Source organism: Lathamus discolor, chromosome 3 (assembly GCF_037157495.1).
Source record: "Lathamus discolor isolate bLatDis1 chromosome 3, bLatDis1.hap1, whole genome shotgun sequence".
In the NCBI taxonomy this organism is placed as follows: domain Eukaryota; kingdom Metazoa; phylum Chordata; class Aves; order Psittaciformes; family Psittacidae; genus Lathamus; species Lathamus discolor.
The window spans coordinates 85,878,070-85,902,964 of NC_088886.1; the positions used below are offsets into that span (position 1 = coordinate 85,878,070).

General features: G+C 38.4%; 1 protein-coding gene across 11 annotated transcripts in view; it reads left to right on the forward strand.

Annotated features, from left to right (window-relative positions):
* Positions 1-24,895, forward strand: part of PDE11A (phosphodiesterase 11A) — a 142,823-nt gene that overhangs the window by 37,377 nt on the left and 80,551 nt on the right. The window contains exon 1 of one of the 11 annotated variants that reach the window (XM_065670262.1): positions 4,334-4,390. The exons of 4 other annotated variants lie outside the window; for them this stretch is intronic. Coding sequence is in view for 1 of the 7 variants with exons in the window: in XM_065670259.1 (XP_065526331.1) it covers positions 21,047-21,079 (33 nt within the window). In the remaining 6 variants the exon portion in view is untranslated. Of the gene's footprint in view, positions 1-4,333; positions 4,391-19,618; positions 19,639-20,907; positions 21,080-23,392; positions 23,412-23,450; positions 23,516-23,731; positions 23,810-24,895 lie in introns of those variants that run through there. 6 more of the 11 variants (XM_065670263.1, XM_065670259.1, XM_065670264.1 and 3 more) reach the window with 6 other exon arrangements.

The following is a 24,895-nucleotide window of genomic DNA, read 5'->3' on the forward strand; positions in this document are numbered from 1 at the left end:
TCTGCCTCACTGGCTGCTGCTGGGAGTATTTGTTGCCATACCTAATGGTGTGGTTATCATCCCGCTGTCTGTCATTGGGGCTGCTGGATTAATACTCAAATTTTAGATCTTGTGATTGGTACTGTTGCATTAACCAGAGCTGCATACTGATACCATATCACTTTCATCTGCAGTTACTGTCACACAAAAACCCCGAGGATAGGTGATTGTAAAATAGCATTCAGAAACACACGTAGGAATGCAGAAACTGTTGTCGCTTTAAGACAGGTTTTTGCAGCAGGGAGAGGAAAGGTGGAATCGAGAAATAGCAGGGCTAAAGGGATAAAAAGCCGGGGAGAACCCGGACTGCGGGAGCAGCAACAAGTGGTGGGGAAAGCATCCCGCACTCCTGCGGCTGAGTCTGGCACTCCTGTGCCACCGGAAAAGGGTCTCACCCCCTCTAGCGGCTTGCACTCCTACTTGGTGGTGGTAGCAATATGGAATTAAATGAGCACGTATAACTAGAGTAGTGCCTCCCAAAGAGTTGTGACTCTCCTTCAGCTTAGTGTTTCTGGTATTTTTAGTGCCTTTTTAGCACTGAAAGATCTCAGTATGTTTTGTAAGTGTTAATTAAATAGAAATCAAGTTAGCCATCTTCATGCTTCTTCCACGTTTTCGGATAGGAATTTACTCAACATCAGTGCAGCCCAACTTTAAGCTAAGAATGCTACAAGTGTGCCGCTCATGTCAAACCAGCGCGTTACATTTCCAGGGGAGGATTGAAACCGCGCAGTGCTGTGTCACATTACCTGAGCAGTAGTCTGTTCACACTGCCATCAAGTGGATAAAAGGCATTACGGCACCAGCGTTGAGTTAAGAGTTGCTTATCCCCTTTGCATTACATAAATATCTTATGTGCTTTCTTACTTGTATGTCTGATTCTGACAACACTTTCAGAGGCCTCTCCTTTTTTTTAAGGAAGAGATAGAGTTAGTTCTCTCCAACCATGTGCTTCCATGGGAAGATAAATCAAGATTTTTTTTTTTTATTATTATTTTTTGTTTACTCCATAGTTTGTCTGCAAGAGGCTTATATGAGGTTGATTTTGATATCAGTATCCATATCACGTGTGAATAACTGTGATTTCATTTAAGGTAGGCTGAAGTACTCAAACATCAGTAACTGTCGAAACTGAAGTCATGATCACAACTGCATACAGAGCTTTCCATGGGTTGTGTTTGCTTTATGAGCAGTATGTGATACTTTTCCTGTGACTTTGTTGTGTAGCCTTAGACTTATTTGCCTCCCACTTTTCAATGTTGTCCTGAAGATGACAAGATGAGGAGATGCCTGAGTCCATTTTTGGATCTGATCACTTGAGAATTTAACTGTACTTTGGGCATCTTCACTCAAAGAGAGTCTTATGGCTACCTAACCCAAGAAATGCCTTGCACTCAATAGCTGCCTCCCTCTTCATCCACAAACTATCCAGTGTGTCTGCATGCACTGATGCTTCAGTCTGGCAATGTCAGCAATTATTAAAAACTGAACAACCTTTTCTTTTGTAAGATGCTGAAAGTAGCTGAACATTTTCCAACAGAATAATTTTTCAATTACTTACAGCCCTATCACATATTAGATGTTTAAGATGAATGTTGCAGTGCTAATTTCCCTCCTCCTCCCTCCCTCCCCCCCCAGCAGAAACTCCTTTGAAATTTGCCCTTTTTCTTTTAATCTACTCAAAATATGCTTCTCCTAAGCTATTTTTGAAAATATTTTGTTTGTGATGCTACTACACATGAAAGTTCTGAAAAGGAAGCCTTGGCATTTGGCAGTGAGCTGGGGTATGCATCTGGATACATGTCATGGGTAGTGTGAGGAGCCCAATGCTGTCCATGTGGTTTAAAAAAAAAAAAACACCGTTACTTATTTTTTATTGCATACTCAGAACTTTGTTATTCTGCTTTCTAGTTCATAGTTCATTACACATCTCCCATTTTTCTTCCATTTCAACAATTGTATCATCCTTTTTTCTAACAGGCAGTGTACATCAGTGTTGTACACAAAGCCTGTCTTTGCTCATTGTGTTCCTTTTTTCTTATCCCATTGCTATGCTGTTGCTAATATCTGGTTTCCCCCTGTGCTTTGTGCAGATGGGTGCATTTGTGAAAGGGCTAAGCGTCTCAATAGATCTGCTGTTTGGTAGAGCTCAGCATGTTTTGCTTCTCACTCAGATGCTGAACAGGTTGGTGGGAGGGAAGGACATTCCACAGAAATCTTTCAGTGTTACAGGAGTTCTGCATGTTCAAAGGACTACTAGATTTCATACCAATGAAAGCTGCTACCGGAGGGTATCACAGTTTGGCACTGTTTCTCATACAGCATCATATGTCTCCAATTTTAGATATTACTAGGAGTGAATACAAGGATGTAGAATATCCTATGCCCCCACTGAATTATTTGCCTGGTAGGAACAACTAAATTTACTTGATCTATATGATGTGCAATGCCGTAGGTCCATTCCTTTTGAGACTTTCTTATTTATTAAGCCTTTTTGCAATTTTACTTTAGTGTTGTTTATAATTTTCTTTTGTTTTGCTATTCTGAATCTAATTTGATTTTTATTCATGTACCTCTGTTTTATTTCTACTTTATTTTTCTGCAATGCAAAGGGATTTTCTCCTCACTTCCTGCCTTACTCATCCTTGTCATGTGGGAACCTAAAGGTAGCAATGCAAATGAAAGATACAGCACTAAAAAGCAAACAAACAACAAGAAAACTATAGGCACAATATCTAAGAAAAAAAGTTAAAAAATAAAAAGGAAAATTGAGAATATGTGGGAAGTGTGTGAGTGGTGATTATCCCTTGCCAAGACAAATTGGAGCACTTTGTAAGACAGATCAGCAGAAGGACTGCTCATCTATTAAACAAAAGCAGAAACTAAAAAAGGAAAAGGATTCACCAGCTGCAAATAGAAACAGTCCTGGTCATGACAGCAGTAGTGGAGAGCATACCTCACTGCATCTGTGGTGCAGGTAGACAATGCAGGACAGTAGGTTGTCTTCTGCTTGCCCATCTAAATAATAGCGTAGCTGAGGGACTGGTTGTATACTCTTAAATATGCAAGGAGAAGGAATGTAATGTGGAGAAAAGGAGAAAGTGAAGGGGGAAAACCCCAACAAATCCCAGGAGACAAACAAATTAACCCTGATGTAGATCGAGCTTTGTATATAGAGTAGCTTTAAGTGTTGAAAATTGTCTTGAACTGGCAGGCAAAGCTCCAGGAATTTTAGTGAGATAATGGTTGCTTTCACACCCCCCTTTTAAGAGGCAAAATTGGTCTTCTTGGAAATTAGGCTAGGATACAAATATGTTTTTCTTGTCGTCATGTTTTGGTCAGTACTAATACTTCCAGAAAGCATTTGTCAGGATGCTAAATGCAAAAAAAAAAAAAACAAAGTCTGGGTAGTTGGTTCTTTGAACTCAAATTTTAACAAACTTACTATTAACATGCTCTGGTTTTGGACCTCAGCCGGAGTTACCTGTAGCAGTAGTAACATTGTAGTAGTAACTGTGTGATAGCAAGTTTCAAACAAGGGTAACAAGGGTTTGTGAAAGCTTATGACATTCTGCATAAAGTTAGCTCTTCATGTTTTTTATATGTAGCTGGCAGCTTTGGTTATTATTTGATTAATGCTGTTCTCAGAGCCCTAAATTTGGGGTTGTGGTTTTGTTTCTTTTTTTGTGTTGTAAAGATGAGAACACCTCCTGCCCTAGGTTAAATTAAAGTGGAGAGTGGAAAGCATAGGAGGGAGAGATTAAATAGCCAAAAAGAGTCAATCTGTAAATCAGTCAGATTGGTCTGGCTAACTGGGTTGTCTGAGTGCTCTAGGATATTATGGCTGCTTAAAGGAGCAAAATAAAAGCTAACAGTTCTGATATGGAAGCTCATGTGGTTTTAAGCCCCTTCAGTCTTTTTTGTTTAAAGTGCTTAGTAAATACTACTGATACTGTACTTGTTTTCAGGTAGAAATTGAAATAATGCCATTTATTTCTTGGTTAGAGAAACCATTTTACCCTGTGTTGTGTCTCCCAGCTTTCTGAACTATAGCCACAATCTCTCCTCCTGCAGAGGACAGCTGCAAGGAGATCTTGGACTTAGCTATGTGTTTAGATGTAATCATTATGTCTATGTAGGATTCTTTTCCAGCTGTTGAATGCCAGAAAGTGCTCCAGGTAAAATAGACTCTAGATAAAATTATCCAGTCACTTAAAAACGTAGAATCCAGGGTTCGAGCCTTGGTGTTGGTTTAACCATGGCAGCACCCACACTGGGCTCTGGCATGAGAGGTAAGGCTTCATTTCTGGGCAGTGCAACTACTTCTCAGGAGCTGCTCCAAGCCAAACCTGTAAGTAAAGATACTGCGCATTTGCATCATCATTTATATGTGCTGCTCTTGAGCAGTCAAAAACTAAAGTCTGTTACATGGTATGACTTCTCTTTAGGAAATTGTATATAATGTATTGAATGACTTAGGTAATTATTTACATTTTCTCAAAAGAGTAACAGGAATGGTAAATCTAATGAGAAAATTTTTAATACAAGTGTTATAGAGATGATGAAACTTTGGCTTTATTATACGTCATAGGTTTTATCTTTTGAAAGGGTGCCTTTATTTCACGTCTATACATTATTTATTTTACCTAGATGCCTCACTCATGAGCCCAATACACCAGTACAATAGGTGCTGTAAAGGCAGTGAGCAGGAGACAGCTTCTCCAGAGACAGTAGGAAGTATTACAGAAATGACAGATGGATTGTTGTAAATACATTTCTGATGACCTTTTAGTAGGGTTCCATAGCCCTTTTGGACACTTTGAGAGAATTTGATTTTTGTGCTTTATAAATTTTTCTGCTGAAAGTAGGCCACAAAAAGGAATGTCAAGGGAAGAAGAAAAATCACTTGATAGTAGTCATAGTGAAGAAACTGCAGAAAAGGCAAATTCTTCACCTTTAAGAACTACCCTAGGGCTGTAGATCAGGCTAGCTCAGGTAATTCCAGGATGGCAGCATCAGGCCAAAAGTTGGTTCTAGTCTTTTTGGGGACAGAATGATACATAGATAGCTCTGCCAGATTTTCACTAATGCAATGTAAGTTGTATGTTAGCTGCTACTATACAGTAAAAGAGTCCTGAAACAGTGTTCAAGATTCCTTTCTATCAAAAACATACTATGGGTTCTCCTTACCTGGAAAAAACCCACACCAAAACAAAACCAAAAGAACAAACCAAAAACCCAACTGTGTTGATTTTGCATGTGTTAACACAGCTAAAGTTTTCAGGAAATACTCTTAAAGCCAGCTCTTTTTTATACTTTGTTTTTTTCTAGAGCAGATTCCATCAATTCTGGTTTGTTCCCATCTGATATTTTTTGGATTGACATACTTCAGTATACCTTTTTTGCATTCTTTTTGACATACTATATAGTTATTCCTCATAAGCACTGTGTCCCAGAGCACAGACATAGATTCGCACTAGCAAAGTTTTCCTTCCTTCTGTGGAGGCATGTAGATTCTTTCATGCAGGAAATTTTCCTTGACTCTGGACGAATACAGTTGTGTTCTTTTGTAAAAGGAAAAAAAAGACATTATTGATAAATTATGCCCTGTTAGCAGTTTTGTTAAAATGTAGTAACAAAATATTACTCATTGCTGCACAGGCATAGCAATACACCCTGCTGATGATAATAGGAACTCAGGGTTAAATACATTTACATAATTTCAAGAAGCTTTTAATTCACATCTTTCACTGTCATTTGTTTTCCCTTACTGTGTAGGGTTTTGATACAGATTTTTACATTTTTTCAATAAGTGAAGGGAATAGGTATAGGTCTATCAGGTTGCTAATAAACACATAAGAAATACAATTATGTTTTAAGGTATTGTACAACTGTGTGTTATACAGCACACCAGACTGGTGGGGAACAAGGTTTTTAGGTGGTTGTAAACCTTTATTATAAATGGCCTATTTAATTGTAACCTCTTCTGACCTGAGAGCATACCAAGCACATAATTTGGTTCAAATCTGCAGTTGCTGGCCAAGAATCTGTTGTGCCTGGCAGAGGCACTATAAGGAGAGCTCAGCCTGGAGGCAGAGGAACAAGGGGTTGTTTTAAATTTTCAAGGTTATTTGGTACTCTGCAATGCTTACTAGACAGTAGAACAATTAAATTCAGCAGATTTAGTTTATTGCAGATTCTCTGGGCTGTCTCTGCAGTCTGTAAGAGCTCCAAATGCAACGTTGTGCTCTGTGCTACTGTCCTATCCACTTATGCATGCAATTCTAACCCATGTATGCTTTCTACCGTATGCATCTTGTATGACTTAGGGATAAGAGAAGGTATCAGTGGTCTCCTGAATTGGGACTGGGGAAACTAACATCAGAATTTGTCCTCTTTAACTAAAAATCCATCTTCTAATTTGCAGGGAGCAATACATTATCCTTTGTGAGAAATGCAATTAGTTTTCCACATGAGGTTTTAATTCTCTGTATGTCTTTTAATGCTATTGAATTAGGACTCCAGTTGTATTGTTTCATTATACAGGATAACACAAATAATTGGGTTCAACACCATTAGCCAGTTGTATTAGCAACTATATGAATGGGCAGCAGTTCACATCCAAAGAGCTCTCAGGCACTCAGATTATAGACTTCCAAACAGCTGGAAGTAAACAAACATGGTGTTTTGCAGTACAGTTGAAATCAAGGGACTTTTTATGCAAAATGACTCACACCCTAAAACACAAAGAGAGACAATCACAACACTCTTTCATATGTAAACCAACGAGAGTGGTTTTCCTTTCATTGGAATAGTAAGTGCATTATAAATGCATATTGGTATTGTCAAGTGTTGGGTTAAATCTTCTTTAAGTCAGTATCTTTTGTCCCTGGGACCTTCATTTATTGACAGCCATGTGAAACAATTAGGATCCTTTATGGAACATAAGGGTCAAGTCAGCAGTCCCCAAACTGATCTGCACCTGTCACAGCCCACAACAGAGGTGCTTACCTGGTATGTGCCTGTGTAAGCAGAAATAACAGGGAGGTCTGTGGGCACATACTAGTGAGAACTAGCAGAGCCCTGAGTAAGATGGAAAGAAAGTTTTTGTCTGAGTGATAACTCGAAGAGGGTTAACACTTAAAGCAAAAATATCCTTCCCCTGCTTATTTTTTGCTTGGTTCAATGTGACGAGACTTAATGCACTCCTTATATAAATAACATTGCTTCAAAGCAATATTTACTTCCTTAATCTAGTTCACCCTTTTAATGAAACCAACTTGCAGTCAAAATTGGCCTAAATGGGCCTAAAAAGAGGGGCCATCTGTGTGCAGAACTCAGTACTTCTGTCAAAATATAAATACTAAGTATGTACCTGTCTGTGTGTAATTTTCTTGTGATCAGAAATGTGCCTTTTCAGTGAAGCAAGTCCTCTCCTTACTCCTGTGTCTGAAGAGTTTCTCCACACATTTCTAGAAATTGCATTAAGTGTTTGTGATAGCCATTCATGACCTGACTTACCTTCAGAAATCCAAAAAGCATAAGGACTGACTGCTACCTTTCACATTTCTATTATGCTTATGGGAACACATGAAATAAGCACAAAGTATCAGTTTGCTCCTGGTATTGTTAGTGTAATGCCATTCCCATTGTCTGCTTTCATACAGTGTGTGGGAAGGGAAAGATTTTTTTCATAAATAAGAATCATTTATAAATTCAAGTGTAGCTTGATTTTTTCTTTCATGTAAATGGATGCTGAACACATCAGCAGGAAATTTATTTTTATATTCAGAATGAAGCTTTGTTGGTATTTATTTGTGTATTTATTGCACTTAGTCTCCTAGCTCTAGTGTAGCTGTTGGTATTAAGTCAAGCCTGTTTAGTTACAGTAAGAAGCATAATATTCACATGCTTGCAGCATGTATGTGAAAATCTCCGTTTTCAGTATGTTTGTCCAGTAGTGCATGAAGTTCTGGCATGGAAGCCCATGGTTTCAGTTTCCTTTGATTTTATGGCACTTTGTTTACTGTCTGTTATCATCTGAGCACAGGATGTCTTTAAGCAGACATGTCCTGCCAAGGAAGCTTAAAAGCAGTGTCACTGCTACTCAGTCTCAGAGAAGGGAAATGTTAACTTTCGTTCTCAGCTGCAGGACAAGGAGAAGGTCTGGCACTTTTGAAGCCAGAGGGTGTGATTAACAGTGGTAACTAACAGAAGACAAAGCAATGCTTGTCTGGTGCCTTGACTGTATCTCAGAATGGAACAAACTGTAGGAGAAAAGAGCCAGCTGTCGGGGAACAGGAAAAAAAAATCCATTTTTCCATATGGAAAACTTTAGCTCTGAAAAACTTTCATATTGATATGGGAGCTGAGGAAAAAACCTGATTTTTAATGAAGATTGTGTGGGAAATGAAAACATTTTGTTCTCTGTAACCTTGTGGTAATTTCACTGCATTTTAAAGTCTTCTAGTGATGCTCACTCAGAAGCAGTGGCTTTGGAATAATCTTCCAGGTCAGAGGTAGAGCTAAGAAAACACAACTCCGACACTTCCTTGTGTCTTGGCTACTGGAACTAATCTTCCATTAATAAGAGAGGGATATGTCCTGTACTAATTTTGATTTCTTGAGGACATGGGACAGATGCTTTATTAATTATTATTAATTATTATTGTCTTCTTTGTTGCCCCCTTTTCCCCCCATGCCTTTTTTGTTTGTTTTGTTGTTTGCTTGTATTTTGGGAATTTTTTGTGTGTGTTTTTTGGTTTGGTTTTTTTTGTTTGTTTGTTTTGGGGTTGGTGTTGTGGGGTTTTTTTTTTGGTTGGTTGGTGTGTGTATTTGTTTTGGGGTAATTGTTTTGGTTTTTTGTTTTAGCAAAATACATATATTAGCACAACTATGGTTTAGGTCAGCATTTCATCTTCTGTGATTCTGTATATATGAACAACCAGACCCTGATATAAAATGTGTATCCAACCAGAAGCAGCACCTTTGAGAGCATTATACCAGCAGGAATATGCCCTATAGTGCATGTGGGGTCTTGTGTGCCGCCTACACACCTGTCTACCAGCGAGACCGTGTGAGACTGCCTAGTGGTGCAGAGATTGCCTGCTAGCCATGTGGATGAAAGCAGATAAAGTCAGAAATATCCCCATGCTCCAGAGCCTCCTTTCTCCTATTGGTATGGATGTTGATTTTGAGTTTCCATGAATCCGCAAGGGGTAAAGATGTATAGATGGGAAGGAAGGAGCAGCAATGCCAATGCAAAAAAATGGCTAATTGTTTCCTTGTGAGACCAGCAGCTGTGAGAAACGGGAGATTGAAAAAGTGTGTGGAGGGAGGCATTCCTGGGGTGGGGTTTTTTGGGTTGGTTTTTTTTTTTTTGTTTTGTTGTTGTTGGTTTTGGTTTTTTTTTCCCCAGCCTCTGAAATCAGATTTACAGTTGCTAATTAAAAATAAACTGTCTCCAGAATCAAGAATCTATTTGCACATAAAAAGTTGCAGCAAGCTCTCTGTTTAAATGCCCGAGACAATTTGTATAATGATGCAGAGCTTTTTGGTACTTTGGATTTGATACTACTGGCACCATCTATTGGTCTTTTTCAGAGGAATCAATTTATGCTTTGGGTTCAGTTTCTCAGAAACGTCAAAAATCCACTGTCACATAGGTGCTGGTAAAAATTTTGTCATGAAAACGTACCAAAAATAAAGTTACCTGCCTATATTGTATTTTAAGACAATTGACAGGCTAGCACGTAGAATTTGCCCATTCTTTCTTGGGCTGTTCCATTTCCATGAATAGAGGACATTTAGTGGATATCTTTCTACAAAATATCACAGCATCAAATGAATCAAAACGAAGTAAGATAGAGGGATTTTTTTTTTTCAGGAAGCAATAGCTAAATTAAAATTGATTGTTTGGTAAGTGGAGATGGAGTTGAAAAGAAAAAAGAATTTTGAGAAGAGAATAAAGAAAGCAATATTAAAAAAAGAAGGTAGAAAAGATGGAAAACTGAGTGGGTGTAAGGACTGCAACAAGACTGAATGCTTTTTGAAAGATAATCTAAACTAAGACTGATTATTTCCTAAGCACATAAAGTTAAGATAAAAATACTGGGCACTGGGAAAATGTTTTAACTCATATGGAAAGGAATAAAAGCAGAAAGAGAGAAGATGTGGGCAGATGTACAGTGAGATGAATCTGAATTTCTCTTTGCATCTCTTTTGTCGTTCTGTTCAGCTGTGAGAAGCAAGGGTATATGACCCAGGGGACTTCCCTAATCATTCAGCCTTGCTTTGGTTAGTATTCACTGCTTGTTTAATCGCCACTTTTGCAGTCCAAAACTACAGAAACAAAATAAGAGCAAGCCCACTCAAATCCTAATCAAGTCAAAACCACTGTTCTTTTCAACATTTTTAAATTAAATATCTATGAGGGGAGAATAGCCTGTACGATGACAGGACACACTGTTTTCCTATTATTTCTGTAACTTAAAGACCAGATATACTTACTCAGTTTGTGAAATATTTCATTCCTTGGTACTACAGAATAAAGCTAAGGCTGAATGATCTATGATATTACTTAAAGTAATATCAACTGGAAGTGATGGCATGTTTTGCTACGTGCTCTGTAAATATTTAAAATAAATTGGCCCTAGACTGAACTGTTAGTAACATAGGCAGAAGTAAGCCCTTAACATCAGTAAATTTGCACCAGACAGTGTGATATTGATTTCAGAGCACAACTCAGCTACCTGAAATCAAATGCCCTCCAGTCTGCAGTTCAGTAGCCATATTAATATTAATACCTTACTGTTTTTCTTTTGAGGCACACAATGAAGTATACCTAAGTATACGTTTGGAAGAACCTTGCGTTGCTGGAAGTGAAATGCATGTCTGCATAAATAACTGTTAGAGGCTTGCTTATATATAAAGGCTTGGTTTTCTTCCATTTAAACAGAGCTTTGTTTAGATACACAATCACTTTAACCCAGCATCCATAACGCTATATGATTTTCAGCATTAAGGATGCTGTGTGCTTACTAGGTGTAAGATTAGCATCTCTGAAAATTTACACTTCAGCAGATCATTGTTTTATATATTTGAGGATGTAACATGTTGTATGGCTTATAATGTTCACAGAGAAGTCATTTAGGTGGTTGTTCTGAACTGGTTTTACTGTGTCCTTCACCAAATTACCTCACAGAAAGAAAGGAAGACAAATTGCCTCATCTGACGCTGTAGTAAAACTGCTTCATGGCCAGTTGCAAAAGAAGTAGAAAAAGATACATAATTGCTACCAAATGCTGATGCTCCTGAAATCTTAACTAGCAAAAGACTCAGCACTGGGGAAGAGGGTCTGAAAGCAGAGGTTGTAATGCGAAGGTTTGAATACTTCTCTGGACCAGGGGGTGAGACACTTCAGGCAAGACTGTAATCATCAGCTTGGAGCAACAGTATTTTTGCTTTAATAAAATATCTTTTTTTTTTTTCTTTTTGTCTGCAGTGGCCTGCATCATGCAAGTCTCCAGGTAAAAATAGCCTGTGTGGCAAATACCTGCTGTGAGAGAAGATAGGGTGTTTTTCTGTGTTGAGGGGCCCTCAGAGCTCTATGATTGTGCTTATATTCACCACATCAGTTCCACAGCGGTCTGCAAGATAAAATTACAATGTGGGTTTTATTTGGGGAGAAGCTGAGTCCAGTTTTCATTGCACCTGAAAAGAGAGTGAATTCAGTGTCCCCAAATTTTCTATGCTTCAGAGACAAGTGCTTTATGTAAATCATGATCTGTATAGTTTTACCACCAGGGTTAGGCACTGCATTTCCAGTTTATAAATAACTTTGCCTAGAAATCGGAGAGCAGCATGTGCAGGTGTGAGTCATTAGTGCAGGAGACACAATGATGTATGGAAAAAGCATGGCTCACATCCAAGCCAGCCCACACACTTTCATCAGCCCCTTGAAGTCTGCAGTACATTAAAAATCAGATTTTTTAAGTCAGGCTGCTGAGTCCACCCAGTCTTAAAACTCAAAGGTGCGGTAATATGGAACTGTCCTGGGTTCAGCTGTAACAGCTATTTTTCTCCTTCTTAGTAGCTGGTGCAGTGCTGTGTTTTGGCTTTTGTCTGAGGACAGTGCTGATAACACACCGATGTTTTAGTTGTTGCTAAGTAATGCTTACCCTGATCAAGGACTTTCCAGTTTTTCGTGCTCTGCCAGTGCGGAGGGGCATGAGAAGCTGGGAGGAAGCAGAGACAGGACACCTGACCCAAAGTAGCCAAAGGGGTATTCCATACCAGAGCACATTATGCCCAGTACATAAACTGGGAGGAGTTACCTGGAAGGCCCAGATTTCTGCCCGGTTTCGGCTGGGTATCTATCAGCAGGTGGTGAGCAATTGTTTTGTGCATCACTTTTGTTTGTTGGTTTTTTTCCTTTCCTTTTTTAGTTTTATATTCTTTCCCATTTTTATTTCCCTTATCATCATCATTATTATTAGTAGTAGTTTTGTATTATACTTTAATTATTGGACTGTTCTTATCTCAACCCATATGTTTTACATTCTTTCAATTTTCCTCATCCGGCTAGGAGTAGGGGGAAGAAAGGATTCTGAGTTACTAGCTGGGCTTAAAGCACAACAGCAATACAATGTTTCTCCTGATGCTTTGTGGATCAGTCATGCTCAAAAGGCAGTTTTGGAAGAAAATTATTTAGTGTCTGAGTTAATTACCGAAGTTTCAACTGAAATGCCCCACATGCACACACAAAAAATGTGTGTTAAAGCTGCATTCTGTAAATTGTTGTTGTAGAGCAGGTACTTGTAAGTTCTAAGGAACTGGTGAAATACCCGAAGTATTATTTGATCTTATTCTTAAAATTTCATGAACTGAAACTGGAAAAAGTTAATGAAATTGACCTCCCTGATTGCAGAGTTAATGGAGGCTGTAAGGAAGAAATCAGCACTTACCAAGATAGCACTTATTTATAAGGGGATGGTTTTGGAGAGAATTCCACAGAAAGGAAAAAAAAAAAAAAAGGGAGGGGGGGAGCTTTTAGATCAGGAATATATGCCTGACTTGTAACTGGTCTGGCAAAGTTTATGTTTTCAAGGCTGAACCTGAAGTGAAAGGGAATACCTGGTTCTCATCCATGTAATGATTCTTTCTTACTAATGTCTAGTGAAGATCCTGGGCGAAACAATTAAATTTAAAAATGCTTCAAGTTTTAGGGTTTTTTTTAAACAAAGATTAAAGACATAAGTGGATTCTTTCTCATGCAAAACCACTTTGCGTTCTAGAATTTTCAATATTGCAGACTGTGTAATTTATGAAGATAAACAATGATTCATTTTACTATTTGCTGGACAATATTTTTTTCCCCATATGTGTTCTTTTCCTATTTTTACAGTGAAGATGGAAAATTGAAACACAAATTTAGATCACTTTCTCTAAAATTGTGGCTTTTTATCTTATTAGACTACATATTTTTCTTGCTTGCTGTCACTGAAATTATGGATAGGATTCAAAGTTCTGCACAGAGATGGTCATCTCCTTTTCTGTTTCTATTGGCATGTTCTTGTGCATGGATTAAACAGTAAACTGTGAGATTTAGACATCCTGGTAGGCCCAGAACAGAGATACAGAGAAAGCAGGGAATGTCAGACCAATCAGGGTGTATTAAAAATTACATGGCTACAATGATGTGATTCAGGTTTCATAATTCTGAAATTCAGTAAATATTTATGCTCAACTTCTGACCGGCGTCTGCTTGGAAAGGGTAAAAGATACTTTGACGTCAGTCTGCCTTCAGTGGAACTGATAGAGCCAGAGCTGATGAAAATGTCCTTGAGGCATCAACCACATTTCCACACTTTTAAAGACAACAAAATTCTGTAAGTTACAACCACATAAATCCAAATTAAGATGTTGGATATATTACTGCAGCTACTTTTCTGCTGTTGTTCCTTTAAACTGTGCTCATAATGAAGGAGAGGTAATGCAATTGCTCAATGCACTTTTCTGTAAACAGTTTTATTAAGAACACAGTTAAGGATTTTTTATTTTTTTACTTTATGATGGCCTTTCAAAAGCTCCTATCATTTGAATCTAATAAGAATTGGCATTTTTATTCCTTCTTGTCATGTAAAAAATTATTCTAGTGCCTTGGTATTACATTAGTTTTCATCTGTCTCTAATTTAGTAGTTACTAACCTTAAATTTTGGGGTTTTTTTTACACCATTAAGAATGATACTGTCTAGGTTTATAGATAACTTTCCCTCCAGCAAATTCTGTCATTTTGAATGGAAACAGTTCTAAAGAGGATATTGCTGCTGTGTACCACTTTTTTTCATATATGACCTCAGCATAACGGCTTGTGCATTGTTTACTTTGTCAAAGGTTTGTAGCTTTTATTCTCCTACTTCCTCATGTGAAACATTAGCACTTACAGTGTGATAGGTAGAAATTACATGTTGTGTTAGCAGTGCTTTTAATCAGATCTCAAAATGCTATGAAAAAAGCTATTTCAGATTGCATAATTGGCATAATCAGTTTCAAATAACAGCATTTTCAAGTGTGTCAAGTTGCATAATCCATTCTGCTAGAACAAGTTTCTGCACTTTTGCAGAAATATTGTATTTCTAAGAAAAGGTGTATGGGTAAAAATGATACACTGAGAATATACTGTATTCTTTATTTTTCACCTTAAAAACTGGAAAGGAGAATAAGAACTTTCAGGAGAAATGTATGTGTAGACAAGTGTCACCAGCATAAAAAGCTATGACATTCAGTAGCAATGATGTTAGTCACAAAATATATATGTAAAGTCCAAATAGGCAAATGTAGAAAAAACACTGGAAAATTTCCCAACGTTGGGGAGAAACTCAATGAAATAACATAAGGATTTATGTAAAAAAATATAGTGTTGTTGTGTTGTGATGCTTTTATGTATTGTAGAAAAAGAGTTCAAGGTACTGATGCATCCTGGTTGGAAGAGAGACAGAAAGTAATGTGGTGAAAGGCAGGGTTAGTTATTTGTATTTTTGGGGATATTTCTGCTTGTTGAAGATGGTTTTGTTTTGGTTTTTTTTTCATTTGGGGGTAAAGTATCTTAAAAAACACTAGAAATGCTTTGATTGATAAGCAGTAATGCAAAGGGAATACAGTTGGTGTCCTGAGTCTCTGGCTTAAGTTTAAGCTGTCACTCAAATTCTAGATCTCACTTGCATAAGAAAATTTGCTTCATCCTTTTTTTCTAGTTGAGCAGAAGGAACCCTTTCCATCTCCTTTGGACTAATGCTGCAAACAGTGGGCAATCAGAGGAGCTGAACTTTTCATAGCAGGCACAATTTAACCTGGGAAATCTGATTGGTTTATGTGTTAGATTCAGGCTTTTGTATTCCAGCTGGGCTTTCAGTTAAAAGGAAAGAGTTTTACCAGCATTGGCTTTAGTCAGGCAAGAATGCCCACCTCGCTGAAGAAGAACTCAGCATGGCAGAGGATCAGGCCTCTGCAGTAAACTCTTCCAGAAACATTCTCTTTCTGTTAGTTCAGCGTGGAGGAAAAAAAAAAAAAAAGAGATTACTGTTCAAGTAATTTATTTTTTTTTTTAAATCATGAAACACCTTTTGTAGTATACAAAAAAAGAACCTGAGTAGAAACTTAGTAATATCGCTGATCTCAGTGCAGACTTTTATATATAGACATGATAAATTCTTTTTTTGGTTAAACTGCATGTAGTATTTATGCAACAGCAGGATTAAGATTCACTCAGGACTCATACCAACATGTCCAGCTCTGGCTTCTAAGAACAACAGATATATGGATGAACTTGGCAGAGTCCAATGATCATACACACAAAAATTATTAAAGGGACTGGAGCATCTTTGCAATGAGGAGAGGCTGAGGGAGCTGAGACTGTTTAGCACAGAAGACTCCTGGGGGGTTCTCATCAGTGTGTATAAATAGGTGATGGAAGATTGCAAAGAGGATGTAGCCAGACTCTTCTCAGGGCGCTCAGTAACACAGCAAGAGGCAATGGCCATAAATTTAAACACAGGAAACTGTCTGAACATCAGTAAACACTTTTTAAGCATGAGAGTCACCGAGTGATGGCATGGGTGGCCCAGAGATGTGAATATCTCCTTGGAGATATTCAAAAGCTGTCTAAGACACAGTCCTGGGCAACCAGCTCTAGGTGGCCCTGCTTGAGCAGGGGGTTGGACCAGATGACCTCCAGAGGTCCCTGCCAACCTCAACCAGTTTGTGATTCTGATTCTGTGCCTGCACTCTGGTTCTAAAGACAAAGTTTAATTAGTCCAAAAAGTAAAAGAACACATTTCAGTTATGACTAACACAAGAATTAGGAGAAATAGTTTTCAGCAGCAAGAAGTATATGAATAAATGTAGTTTTCATCATTGACAAGAATTGCGAGATGGCAAATGAGTTGTAAGTAGAATTGTGACTTGAAGATGACATTCTCAGTGTATGGATGGAAATGGAATTTATTCTTGCTTTCAATAGCATTCAATTTGCATGGTTGGTTATTATAGGTAGCATCTGCCAGAGATCAAACGTGGAGCAATTTGAAAGATTAAAACTGAAGTCTGCAATTGTGTTGTAGGAAAAATCAACTTTGAAGCAGTGATACTTACTAATTCTGCTATGCCAATTTAAAGTTCTGATCTGCAGCTCTGCTTTTCAGCATTGATAGCATCGGTCTTCACTGCTCTTCACTCTGCAGTGCCAATACAAAGATCTTCCCATCTCATGCATTGACATTTACAAAGCTTTTATAAGTGTCTTTGGGCAGGCTGGGTACACTGATTCAGGCATAGTGGGAATGGAGCTTTTCCAAAATTTTGACAAAATCTTTCTTGCTGACCTTGTTCTTCCCCTCAGATAAATCACTTAATCTTTCTTTGGCTCAGTTTTGCTGTCTCTAGAAAAGGAAAAAAAATGACATGATACTGCTGCTGTAAAACTTTGTTCATGGTCTGGTCTGCCAAAGCGTTTTGATGTACTGAGATTTAATGCATTGCAGAGCTGCCTGCCTTACACAATGGCTGCAGGCTTCCGTGCCTGGGGACTGGCCCCTCGTGCCTCATTTTCAAACAGGAGAGAGGAGCCAGGCAGTAACAGCCACTCTTGGTCTCCGTGGAAAACGTTACACAGGTGAAATGTCCTCTCCGAACCCTTTCAGCATGACTTTTATTAAAGTGATAATATAATTCAGATGTGTCAAAGATGACTGATGCTCAACCTTTGAAGAAGAGGAAGTTAATTGGTGGGTAGGAGTTGCGGTTTTGAGGACATTTGTGACCTTTCATGATTCTGCTCATTCATGTTATTTCAGACAAACTAATAACAGCTGCCTAGCACTTCTCAGTAAGACTTCCTACAAAGGATGGTGCTCTGCCATCTTTCAAAACTAATGGATGGAAACACTGGACTTGATAAAGAAACATCAACTGTAATTGTCAGGTTGATTTAATGGCCTTCTAGCTGCAGGTGCTTACACAGACATGGTGTATTACCTCCACCATCCAGATTTGAGAGTCCTCAGTAGCCCTTGCACTGAGGAATCTCCATGGCTTTCAGCTTTCTTATAATATAGAACCATATCACTCAGGCTGCCTGCAAGGTGTCTTTTCCTTAATTTCAAGCTTCATGTGCTTTTTTGCTGAACTCCCAGGACTAAGTGCTGAATGCCAGGCATTTGGCTTACAGGTACTTGCATTAGCATGGTGATGCTCCTTGTGTCACTGTTTTTTTGTCTTTGACTGCTACCCCTTCTGTAACTTTTCTCGTCTTCTTACTCCTGGTTTTCCTGCTGGAAATGCTGGCTTTGTATCATGTTGAATACCTGAGTGGCAGTTTGAAGCGTTTGCTGGGACAGGGCTTATTACTAGGCATCACTGATTCAGGTATATGTAAAAGAAGGAGAAATTTCCAGTGAAAACTGCTGGATTTTTGCATGTATAAGATCAGAAGATTGGATGCTAGAATAGAAGCCATGTCGCATATAGTTAAATTATTTTGGGCTTTCTAGTCTGTGGTAGAAATGTTTTCATATTTCAGATTTATTTGGAGCAACAGCATTTAAAATGAGGTCCTCTGTGGAAATTTACAGTACAATTTATTGTCCTTCCCACTTTATACTAAGCGCTAAATTCAGTGCAACATTAACATGTTTAAACACGTCTTACAGAATATTGCTAAAAATAGGTTTAATAGCCAGTGCCGATGTTTTTGTGTATGACAAAATAATTCAGTCGGTTTAGATATTTCTTTTTTTTTAAACTTTACCTCATGATAGTGAGGGCAGACATGAATAATGTTTAGCTGTAAAGTGACCGGGGCAAGGAACCTCCAAATTTCTGCCAGAAAAATGAAATAGGAGTAGTAGATGTGTATAGTTCTGGCTGTAGAAATAGTTTTACAAGTGCATTAAAGTAAACAGAAGTCAACATGCTCATATGTTTTCCCTGTTTAAAGATCTTAGGTGTGTAGTAGAAAAAAAGAGAAGATGGGGTTTGTGCTGTAGCAAAAGAAGGGCAGTGATGGAGACCTAAAAAATGGTCAGAGGCTGAGGCTGAACCTATTTGAGCTACACTCCTGCCCCTTGGTCCTGCATGAGACAGTCTCCCAGTCCCATGGCTTGTGAGGACAGCGACCTACATAAGATTCAGGTTTTCAAACTATAATCAGTGTGCTCTTACAGGAGATGAGTGTTGTAATCTGTCTGGTGACGCAGTTATCTGGTTTGAATGTGTGCCAGTAATTATATGAGGCAGGCAAGCACATATTCACAGTGCTGAAGAAATTCTCTCATGGTCTTTTTCAGGCTGTTTACAGCCACCAAAAGCTTCCAGTTAGTGAGCTTTATAGGACAGAGATGCTGCTCTTTGTTTGTGAGCATTAAGGCATTTTTATGGTACTGCATAAATAATAATCACATGCAAATGAAACTAAAAAGAACCTCAAACAAAATGTCAGAAGCGATAGAAAATTGCCCTGTGAGCCTCTGCAGCTTCACTGATGCAGGCGGGTGCTATGTGCCTTATTTGTATGCCCATAATTCATGCGGTGTCTCTAGCAAGCAATTGTTCTGTCCATCCTTGGGATGGAAAAATAATTTTGGAAAATATTTCTGAGAACTGCAAGCCTAGGTGTCGATCAGATTTTACCAGAGGCACGGATAGCTAGACTCTGCGCAGATGGCAGAAAGTAATGGAGTCTGGGTGAATGCTTGTGCTTAAACATTTTGCAATTGATTTTGGTCTGTGGTTTTCAGAATTCAGTAAAATATTTCATTACCTGAACCTGTTTTTAAAACTTTAGGAAGTGTTTCAAAGGGCAGCTGGCTTCCCTGACTTGATTTTTACTGTGTCCACAAAACATTTGTAAGTTAAAACTGTAGCAAAACATTTACTTTAAAAGGACTTTTTTTGTCTTTCTAGGAAGCCTCTACTTAGCTCACTTTCCCCACAGGCTTACTTACCAAGGAAGCAGTGTAAAGAGCTCCTGTGGACACTAAAGAAAACAGTTGAACCAGACAAGAATTTGCAGAGAGCTTAACCTGGAGTTTGTGCCAGATTGGGTACACACTGAGAGGCTGCTTCTTCCACCAGACATCAGCTTGTTCTTGTTTGTGACCACAGGCGGGGAGATGCTTGTACCATGCAGAAGTCATGAGTCTGACTATATCTAGCTGATAGTTATGGTATTGGGTGCTCTCTGAGGATGCTTAGTGCAGGAGAAACCACATGTGGGGGAGGCAGGGTGAATGTCATTGCATTTAGCTGAAGCTGTACTCAGGGCTTCTTTCCAGCCAGCAAGCGTGAAGCTGCACCTTACCCCTGCAGCATGCTGCCATTGCAGCACTGGCTGTTTTTCACAATTAGCTAATAACTTTCTGCATTGCAGGTCTGCCAAAACACATGTTGCGACCTGCAGTTATTAACACCTATATTCCTAAATGGAGTAAGGAAAGTAATATTTCATACTCTTCTGTGGTTGATATGGAGTTTGTGCTATGTGTGAGGGTAAAACAACACTGCAGCTGGGAAACTGTTTATATATTTATATGGGAAGCTATTTACATATTAAGGCTTTTTATACCTTCTTGTGAAGAGAAGATTCCAAAACTTATTTCCTGTGAGACACCCAGTTCTAGAAAACAGTGTTGTTTTGAAGTTTTAAAGTATGAGCCTGCAGGGCCTTTTCTTGGGTAGCAAGGGATGGAGTTTTAGGTTCTGCAAGGACCATCATCCCCAGTCTGTGCGATGCAGGGAAAGGTGTTATTAGAAACAGTTTGACCAGGGGTGGTCTCCTGCCTCTTTCTGACAGTAAAAAAATCTATATCACTATGAAGTTATTGTGACAGCCAAGCCCAGATCATGAGAGAAACCCTTAACTTATGTTTAGCAGTTCAGAGGAACACTGATAAACATCTTACTAACTCATGTATTCTGAGTATGCCTCAGCATCTATGAAAAGCCGGACGAAAGGAAAATAAGTGTTACACCTCAAGACATTGTGATGCTGGTAGAGTAGGTGTCCAAATGCTGATATGCCCAGATGACTATGCCAGTAGGTATGGAACCTCTAGCCTATGGAATTCAGATTGTGAAGAGGAAGCATATGGAAAACTGTGCTCTGAAATTCTGAGGGAGAACTGGTGCACTTCTGGCCTTGGTTCAGCTGTAACAGTTAATTTTTCTTAGTAGATGGTGCAGTGCTGTGTTTTGGCTTTAGTCTGAGGACACTGCTGATAACACACTGATGTTCTAAGTTGTTGCTAAGTAATGCTTTCTCTGATCAAGGACTTTCCAGTCTCTCATTTTCTGCCAGTGAGGAGGTGCATGAGAAGCTGGGAGGAAGCAGAGACAGGACACCCGACCCAAAGTAGTCAAAGGGGTATTCTGTACCACAGCACGTCGTGCCCAGTATATAAACTGGGGGAAGTTACCCAGAAGTCCCAGATCGCTGCTTGTGTCAGGCTGGGTATGGGTCGGCGGGTGGCGAGCAATTGTATTGTGGTGAGCAATTGTGTCGTACATCACTTGTGTTTATTGTTGGGTTTTTTCCCTGTCTCCTTTTAGTTTTATATTCTTTCCCATTTTTATTTCTCTTAACATTATTATTGGTAGTAGTAATAGTTTTGTATTATACTTTAGTTATTGGACTGTTATCTCAACCGATGGGGTCTGCATTCTTTCAGTTCTCCTCCCCATCCCACTGGGAGTGGGGAGAAGTGGGGGAGTGAGCAAGCAGCTCGGTGGCTCTGTTACTGGCTGGGCTTAAACCGCGACAGTTTCATCTGGATCTCAGAACTGATGCCATAAAAAAACCCAGTGAAACAAGCACAGGTTCCAGCTTGCTTGTCTTAGCAGTTAGTAATGCAGAATTTAGAAATCCTTTGTACTTCCAGATATCAGACTACTGCTGCAGTTCTTACTGTGGATTTAAAGGTCTAACTTTGGGCATACAAGTCTGGACATGTGTGGAGATGCTAAAGCAATGTGGCTATATCCTTCTGTGGGAAGGAAAAAGTAATTATGGTCAGAGTGGTTATTTCATCTTACTGTAGTTTTGCAGAAAGGATATGTCATCTTCCGGAGGACCTAGCTGAAAATTTATGTGGTTGCATAATTGAATGTTAAAGCCTCTAGTTCTTATCCTGTTCATTCCCTCGGTGGTTGTATTTTAATGCTCCTAACATAAAATAACCCTATAACAAAAGAATATAATTTTCAAATGAGAAGGTTGAGATATTGAACCAGTGCCTGTTACTTCATTGTCTTCATAGAAGGTTTCCTGCTCTGATAAAATACTGAACCGTTCATAAGTGAGCACAGCTTTTTAGCTCTTGTATGCTACTGTGAATCTGTGAGGTGAGTGGAGTTGCTACCCAAGGATGTGGTACTTCTTGGAGAGCTAGATGTGAGAAACTGTGTCAGGTTACCTGAAACCTGAATGCTCAAGTAATTCACAATATAATCTTGTTAACCTGCAGTTGTTGTATCTGGTGCCTTTTAGCTGGTATGAAAAAAATAGAAGTCTCTGCCAACATCTTGGCAGGTTCATTAGATTAGCTTATTATTCAAATTTAACGTAATTTTTATAAAATACTCTCTTACATATTTACTGATTTGTTCATTAATATGCTGCAAAGTACTGTGATGAATCAATTCAGCTAATCTTATTTGCCAAAATAAATAAATGAAGTATATCTGTTAAAGCTATATTTTTGATGGTTTTATATTGTATTTATTTTCTTAGGAAATTGCTTTGTTTAATAAATCCGTGTGCTCTTTTCGTGTAATTAGTTCAAAATAGATGTGGAAGGAAATTTTCCTTCAGATATACTCCATTGTTTCAAAATGGAGTATATCTGAAAGAAAATTTAATTGGACTTCAGTATAGCAAAGGAAAATGATTTTATGTCTTTCAGAAGGGTATGTTAGTGTTTTTTCATTAGTTTCACACCAATATTTGTGCATTAGTGTAATGGAAGCATGTCATATACTCAACCTTTGGATCAGGTGTCAGTAATTCCTTTTCAAGTCCCGGCATCAGGTTGGCTTCAGTGTTTAAAAAAACTGCTTGGTAAAACCTGTACAAACATTGGCTGATAGAGGCAAGCTGTACTGGCCTGTTCAGTGCTACAGGAAGAGCAGCAGACAGGGATAAAGAAAATTGCTCCTTCTAACAAGATCTTGTCTCAGCAAGGCAAGTTAACACAACCATGTCATTTATCTGTGTCATTTCCTGTTATGTGCTACTTAATAATGTGTCTTTGACCAACCTTTCAATACTTTGTCCTCACAATACAATTTAGTATTCTGTGCAATTTATTTGCTGTTACCAAAAGTCAGTATTATATTATTGAAGCATACCCATGCTGGAGAATGAAAGTAGTAAAATATGGACTGTGATTTATAGTCATTATAAGTTACATCCTTTTATTTAAGGACAAATAGTAGTAATCGGAAGGAATGGAAATGGAATTACAGTGTGTTATGGTTCAGTGATGCAATATGCTTATATGCTTTTTACCTTGGAGCACCAGAGGATTAATAATTATATACCAACCACTTAAAAGCAGGAAAAAAGGATATATCTAGCTTATAGTGTGTCCTTGATTCAGTTGTAATGGTTACTTTTCTCCTTCTCAATAGCTGGTGCAGTGCTGTGTTTTGGCTTTAGTCTGAGGACACTGCTGATAATACACTGATGTTTTTAGTTGTTGCTAAGTAATGCTTACTCTGATCAAGGACTTTCCAGTCTCTCATGTTCTTCCAGTGAGGAGGGGCATGAGAAGCTGGGAGGAAGCAGAGACAGGACACCCGACCCAAAGCAGCGAAAAGGGTATTCCATATTACAGCATGTCATGTCCAGTATATAAACTGGGGGGAGTTACCCAGAAGGCCCAGATAACTGCTTAGGTTGGGTTGGCCATCAGTCAGCAGGAGGTGAGCAGTTGTATTGTTCACTACTTGTGTTTATTGTTGGGTTGTTTTTCCCCCTTCATTTTTTAGTTTTATGTTCTCTCCCCTTGTTATTTCCGTTATCATTATTATTGGTAGTAGTAGCAGCCGTTTTATATTATACTTTAGTTATTGGACTGCTCTTACGTTAACCCATGGGGTTTACATTCTTTTGATTCTCCTCCCCATCCTGCTGGGACCAGAGAGAAGAAGGGAGGTAGGAAGCAAGCAGCTGCATGATTCTGAGTTGCTGGCTTGGGCTTAAAGCACAACATAGTGGTATGTGCCATTTTCTCAACTTTTTTTTTTTTTCTTTTTTTTTTTTTTTAAGGGAAAAATCCCTAAAAATAATCCAAAATAACAGCTCCTCACAGTATGTGATGTGGCTTAAGCAAGTGTTTAATATTATGTTCCTCTATATTTGTGTAGAGTTTCAACAGCCATAGCATCAAGATGTTGGAGGTGCTTGTGAAGCAGTCTTAAGTCCTACTGATTTAAATTTGTAATTTGAATTCAGAATTTAATAATTGCTTTCTACTCCATTCTTCAATTTTGGCTAAAAAAATCTTATTTAAGATTCATTTATCACCAGAAATGTGTCCATTCTTTATTTATTTGGTACTGCACTATAATTTGCTGAAAGTAGTTTAGGCAGAAGTCACACCATTCAGAGAGTACAAAAGAGGAATGACAGTAGGCTTTTGTTTTGTCAATTATTCTTAGGCAAACAGGGATAACTGATTTATCTGTTGTGACAGGGTGGTTCCTTTCTACCTGACAGTTGGTTTTTAGTTTATTTATTTATTCATAGCTGTAGAAATTTATTAATTTGTTCTATCTTAACTTGGTCTTTTCTTCATGGTTGCGTGGCATCTTACACAATTAGTTGAGGGGTGAAAAGAATCATGTAAGTCAGCAGCTTTCCAAACTCTTGACATTTCATAAACAAGTGTTTTATGGATGTTAATCTCTATATAAAGTCAGTGCCTTGGAATCAGTCTTGGGTTGCAGAGAGCAATATTTTTCAATATTGCAATGTTGTATTTTTTTCTTGCTAAAAAAGACATCTTTGCTATTTATTTGCTGTTTTTGTGGCGGCTGAAGGTTCATAAACTTCTTGTATGCTTTCCATCGCCACAGGGTAATGTTACTTTTGGGAATAGAGGTTCCAATGTAGGGGCAATAAATACTAGTATTTGATTATTTTTATTTAGTAGAAGTGTATCTAGTCTCACTATAATATTCATAAGTGTATTAAAGGTCAGATTTTTCTTAGGTTAAAGTTTTTCTGCTCTGCATCTCTTAGTTGTATTTAGTACTATTGCAAGAAAAAATGAAACGAAAACCTATCTATATTATCTAAAC